Raw genomic sequence first — 6,341 nt, forward strand, 5'->3', positions numbered from 1 at the left:
TTTTGGGGAACTAAAACTTAAACACACCGTCTCTTGCAAGCTAATAGTAGGAGATTCATTCAATATTATAGCACCCACCTAAGAATGATTGACGATCTGTTTTGTCTTGCAGCTGACTTAAGTAGTTCTAGAGATGATCATGTCAATGTGCTGTCAGTCACCTCCCTATATACAGTATATAATAAACACGTTAGGACATTGCCCACCATATGCAATATTCCTGTCGGTTCTATTCAAAGGCAATACTCATTCAAAGGTGAAACTTTGTTTGCGCGCTGCGCATGATAAAAAGTCCGCCTCACTTTCCTCCACCAGTACAACTGTACAAGCCACAACACGGCCATGGCCCATGGATTTGTCGTCGGATGAGTAGACACAGCACATGAACAAACATGGCATGGATCATTGCCATTTACCAGCCACACGAACAGCACAATCATCAGATAAAAAAAATCTTGTATAGCAATTGCAGAGCACCCGGGGTGCTTCCCAGGATCACCACCAACCACGAAGCAGCGTGCTGTACTGTGACCACGTACTTACATGCCATGTTGCTACTGGTTGGTTGTCTTTGATTTTGATCAGCATCGTCGTATACTACATGCGGATGTACAGCAGTCTGCAGCAGAGCAAACCATGAGGAACGAAACAGTTGCTTCTCGGACGAAGCATCCAAAGCGAATGTCAAGTCAGAACTCAGAAGCAGCGGCAGAGCATCTGCACCAGAAGAAGAGACGAGTAAATCCATGTCCTGTCCCGTTGCAAATTGGCCACACGGACATGCACAGGATGCAATGTTCGGGGTCGTCAACCGGTGCTCACCTTCTTCCGCTTCCGCCACCGCCACCGCCGCTGCCGGCGCCGGGCAGCCGAGGAGGACGAGTGCGCGAGGAGCAGGACCTCGGGCCGCAGCACCAGCGGCGACCAGAGCCCGCTCCTCCCGTAGTCGAAGTCGAACTCGCTCGTGTCCGCGAACTTGCCGAGGAGCCCGTCCGAGACGTCCCTCGACACCAGCTGCACCACCAACCCGCCGGCGCCGCCGCCGCCGCCGATGATCACAGGCGACGGCTCCTCGTGCTCGGTGTCGGAGCAGACGCTCGTGATCTCCGGTGACCGGGAGGACGGCGACGCCGGCATTGTCGCGCGCAGGGCAGGGCAGCAGCTAGGAACAGGATCGAGCGGAGAAGCGCACGACCGGAGCACTGCTGGCGAGCTGTTGCAGTTGCTGCATCGCCTTAGAAAGGAGAAAGAATAGAATTTTGGCCGCAGATCCTGTGGAGGTTGGAGGGAGAAAACGACTCGGTTCTGTTGCCCTGTTGGATCGTGGCCGCCGCGCCGAGGGGGGCCACGACTAGGCCACCTCCTCCTTCCTCCCTTTCTTTAATGGTGGCAGGCCCTCTTCTCTGCAACAAGCACAGCTGACCTCTCTCTCTCTCTCTCTCTCTATCTCTCTCTAGCAAGTAGCAACCGACCGTGCACCTCTCCGTTATGCATGCATGTGGTGGCGCCTGTACACAACATAGACCTCGCATCCATCTACTAGCAGCCATTCACGCACCGGGACGATGCCGCGATGCAGAGAAGGTTCCGTGGCAACATGCCATGTTAACTCGAGCAACAAAAGATCGTGCTCGTACCTCTCTCGGCGGCCGTAGTAGTAGTACCGCTGTTTGATCTTTACTGGCAACCCCATGCCAGATTGTTGCGTAATTCACCGCAATTATGAGCGGCTTTATCACAACGGATCTTGATCCGGCCGAGAGTTGGTTCGTCGAGAGATGTAGCAATGAAGCTGAGCTTTTCCGTGTAGATCGTGGTTGTGGGGGAGGCAACGTTGGGACGGGCGGCCTTTCCCAAACGGATCTGCGGAGGTTGGTCGTTGAGGATTGATCGGGTCGATCCGTGGTGGGGTTCATTAGATCCAAGATCTAATCAGTTTGGGTGGGGAACACGGGTGTCCCAAGCGGGGGAGTTTCCAGCTAATTTCTGTGCATCTTTTCGGCGGGAAATCCCATCTGTCAACGCTGGATGGAGTAGAGAGGTATCGGCGTGGGGAGCACAGATGAAAGTGAGTGTTGTGGCCACTTTGTGAGTACTACGCGCGCGCGTGTGTGTGTGTGTTACATTTGCCACTTCGGTTGGTTTATTTAAGAGATGTTTATTTACTTGTACCAGTACTTCAATTTTCTTTTGCCGAAAAGGGTGATGTGACGGGCGTCAATTGGATGCTAAATGTGCCGCCTAATCTCCACTCTAGAAAGCAGGCGTCATCCTGTGAAGGAGAAAGCGTGGTTTCAGTTCATCATCCTCACACGGTACAAGCACGATTGAGTCAGTAAATAAGGCTTGGCAGGCACGGGGCTAGTATATAATCAGTCTCAGACAGCCTGGTTACAGCTTGTGTTTTACTCCCTCTCTCACATAACATAGGAGCGCTTTTTATATTAATGGTGTAAAAATGCTCTTATATTATGAAATGGAGGGAATACATCACAATCAAAATGCTTTGCAGCCTACTTTCTAATTGATAGATCATTCTAACCTATAAAGACCCTTGCTAACTTGTCTCCACCGTGCTCCCTCCATTGGGCCTTCGTTGGCCGTCGGATCTGGCCATTTGGAGCATCCAAGCGGTGGGATCTTCTCCTCTGATCAAACCCTCTTCACCTCATGATCGTTTTTGGATGTCCAATGACGGGTGGGCTCGCGCCACACGTTTACTTGCTGGGTTGGTCGTTCTCGTGTGCAAGAAGCTTTTGCCCAATCCGCGCAAGCGCTTCACTCCCAATCCTCGTCTCGCCCACTCCCACAACATCCACCACACTAATAGAAGATGTGTCTAGAGGGGGGTGGGGGGGGTGAATAGACTACTTGTTAAGATAAAATTTCTAGCCTAACCCAAATTCTAGGAGGGCAGAAATTCAGCAGTTCTAACAAGTCTAGTGCACCCTACACATGCTAGTCAACATATATGGCAGCGGAAAAGTAAAGACTTTGCACATGTAAAGGAGTAGAAGTTAGGAAGATCAAACGCATGAGGTTGGCACGACGATTTTTGGCATGGTTCCGATGGGTGGCGCTATCGTACGTCCAAGTTAGTGGAGACTTCAACACACGGAGGGTAACGACTGCGAGAGTTCACGGAGGGCTCCACCCACAGAGGGTCCACAAAGAAACGGCCTTGTCTATTCCACCACGACTTTCGTCCACGGAGGACTAGCCTTACTCACGACAGATCTTCACGAAGTAGGGGATCTCCTTGTCCTTACAAACATCTTGGTTCAACTCCACAACACGAAGTAGGAGGCTCCCAATCAACACCTAACCAATCTAGAAAGCACCACCCTCCAAAAGGTAATAGATGTGGTAGATCAATGAACTCCTTGCTCTTGTCCTTCTAAAGATAGTCTCCTCAACACACATCACTCTCTCACAAAATATGCATGGGTAGGAGAGGTTGATTTGGTGGAAAGCAGTTTGGGGAGGCTAGAGATCAAGTTTCAAATGATAGGATTGGAATATCTTGGTCTCAACACATGAGTAGGTGGTTCTCTCTCAGAAAATGGATCTGTCAATGAAGTGTGTGTTCTGAGTGCTTCTCTCACGAATGAGAGGTGGGTGAAGGAGTATATATAGGCAGCAGCCAAAATCCAACCATTACACACAAAAGGCAAACTCGGTGACACCGAAGTTGAAAACTCGGTGGTACCGATTAGCACTAAAAGTATGAAACTTTGAATCTCGGTGAGACCGATATACGAAACTCGATGGCACCGAAAAGGTGACTAACGATCAAATGGCCAAACTCGGTGGCGCCGATACTCAAACTCGGAAATTCCGATTTTGTGTATCTTGGCAACAGAGTGTTGGTCACACTGAACTCGGTAGCACCGTCTTGGTTTCGGTTGCACGGATTTGGTGGGAATGGCTAGGGTTTCTGTCCGAGGTCAAACTCGGGGTGTCCGATATGGAAATGTTGATGACACCGAATTTGTGTATGTGGATCTTGACAGAGTGAATAAGTGGGAAAAATGACTGAGTGTTTTGGTGTCTAGCTTTGAGCATTTGAGCAATCAGTTCATTTTACTACCTCAGCCCCTTTTAATAGTATTGGCTTTCCTATGGACTCAAAAGTGATTTCTCACAAATATAAAGTGAAGACTCTTCTAGCTTGAAGCTTGAGCCAACATTGTTCCTTTCTTGCATCCAGGGGCATCTCCACATAAATCTTAAGCCATAGCTCTCCATGGAATTTTCCTGAAATATCAGGTAAAAGCGTTAGTCCAAGAGACATTGTATGTTATCATGAATTATCAAAATCACCGAGGGAGCATATGTGCTTTCAATCTCCCCCTTTTTGGTAATTGATGACAACATACAATCAAAGCTTCAAATAAAGATAATCATAAGTATATGACGGTTTTGAATGAAACATGACTAGTACAAGCCCCCCCTAAATGTGTGCAATTCCTTTTAAAGGATAGTTGCTTCGGAATGCATGGGCACACACAAGGTAGAAGGACAAGACAAGTCATATACATCCTAGCAATATGCATCAAACATATGTAAATGAAGAAGTTCCATGTTCAAGACTCCCTCTTGCAAACAGTATGTGCAAGAAACAAGAGGTCATCATGAACAAGGATATGATGCATATACTTACCTTGAGGATCTTGAGCATCTTGACATAGGAGTACACTAGGGAAAACAAATGTTAGATAACACAAGAGTACCCTGTTGTAAAGATGCAAAGAGCCTCAAAAATACCAAGAAATTGAAGACATATTGAAGATAGGTTTTGATAAAAGGATATGTCTCCAAAGAACAAGAACTTTTCTCCCCTAAAGATGAATATGTAAGGTTTCCTCTCCCCCTGAATCATAGCATGTAGATATTGGGAGGAGGCAGGGAAAATAAGTTCAAACCAATAAAGCCATATTTATCTCTCTCCCCCTTAATGTGTAAGGTTTGATACATCTCCCTTTAGGAACAAATATCTCCCCTTAGTGTTGTTTCTCCCTCTTTTGTAGAAGCTTCTTTGTGATATTTCTCCCCTATGAATAGGTTCATTGAATGGAATCTTTGATACTTTCATATTTCTCCCCCTTTGGCATAAATCACCAAACAGAAGGTCAGAGGGTAAGGGTTCATTGAGAGAAAGGGATCCTGAATACTTCTCACTTTTACACGGGCTCCTTGAAATTGTCCTTTCTCCCCCTTTGGTATGAATAAGAGTTCCTTGAATTATCTCCCGCTATGTTAGGGATCCTAGATGATTCTCCCTCTTATATTGCATGGGATCACTGAGGGGGATCACTGAGGTTTTCTCCCCCCTAAAACATACGTTCAGAAGAAATTTTCCGAGCAATAAAGTTTGTCAGAAAAACAAAATCGGAGTCACCGAGGCAAAATAGTTCGGTAGAACCGAGAATGATATTCAGGCCTCTTAGGTGAAATCGGTTGGACCGAGTTTCCCAATTCGGTGAAACCGAGTTGCAATGATTATCAACACTTTAATTGAAGAATAGGCTGGTCGGAAGATTTGTTTCAAGATTCCAATTGTAAAAGAAGGTACTAATTGAGAAAGAGAAACAAAAGTAAAAAAACAAAGGTAGCAACAAAAATTATATATATATATATATTTTGAAAATATGAGATATATACATACATATAGATGAGAGTTGAATGGTTCTAAGAGTGTGAAAGGTCAAATGTGAAAGATACAATGATCTCCATCTAGATGTGGGGCGGTGACAAGGTCACCTATATTAGAGTATTTGACTTGAGGAGTCAAGCAAGGATGCTTGATCATAGATCATACTCATTGTTAACCACGAAATGGGGTTACCATTTTTGACTAAGCATTTCAATGTCTTCATATCACTTGAGTTGCTTCACTCCATGAATTGGTGTAGAGCTTTATCAAGGATATGAGTACATACCTTCGAACTATGTTGATGACGTGGCATGTAGGTGAACTTGTTGTGGATGCTCAAAGTTGATGAAGATCATCTTGAGTTGGGAGCAATCCATGTCGTTTTGGTTCACTTTTCACCTACAATGGTTAGTCATGCAAGGAAGAGCATAATATATCCAAATGACATGAGTGAATTACTTCATCAAATGGTTGTCAAGGATATGATTTGTTGTCTTCTTCCTTCATCCTCGAAGAGGGGTTGTTGATACTTGGCCATGCCAAGATTGCTTTTGATTGGAGTTGATGGCAACCTTGTGGTGTGTATTTCTTCCAAGTACCTACAAAAAGTTAGATGCAATACAAGGGAGCATAGTTTCCAAGATATAAGACAATCAAATCAATGGCATCAAGGAATAGTCAGTCA

The 6,341-nt window shown here is 45.9% G+C and overlaps 1 protein-coding gene across 1 annotated transcript; it reads right to left on the reverse strand.

Annotated features, from left to right (window-relative positions):
- Positions 1–208: 208 nt before the first annotated feature.
- On the reverse strand, positions 209–1,954 carry LOC123410790. The gene is made up of 2 exons (XM_045103728.1): positions 823–1,954; positions 209–717 (listed from the first exon to the last, which is right to left on the reverse strand). Exons 1-2 carry the CDS (start codon positions 1,135–1,137, stop codon positions 697–699), a joined length of 336 nt encoding a protein of 111 aa, XP_044959663.1. The 5' UTR covers positions 1,138–1,954; the 3' UTR covers positions 209–696.
- Positions 1,955–6,341: the final 4,387 nt, after the last annotated feature.

The sequence above is a fragment of the Hordeum vulgare genome, chromosome 7H (genome assembly GCF_904849725.1).
Source record: "Hordeum vulgare subsp. vulgare chromosome 7H, MorexV3_pseudomolecules_assembly, whole genome shotgun sequence".
In the NCBI taxonomy this organism is placed as follows: Eukaryota; Viridiplantae; Streptophyta; class Magnoliopsida; order Poales; family Poaceae; genus Hordeum; species Hordeum vulgare.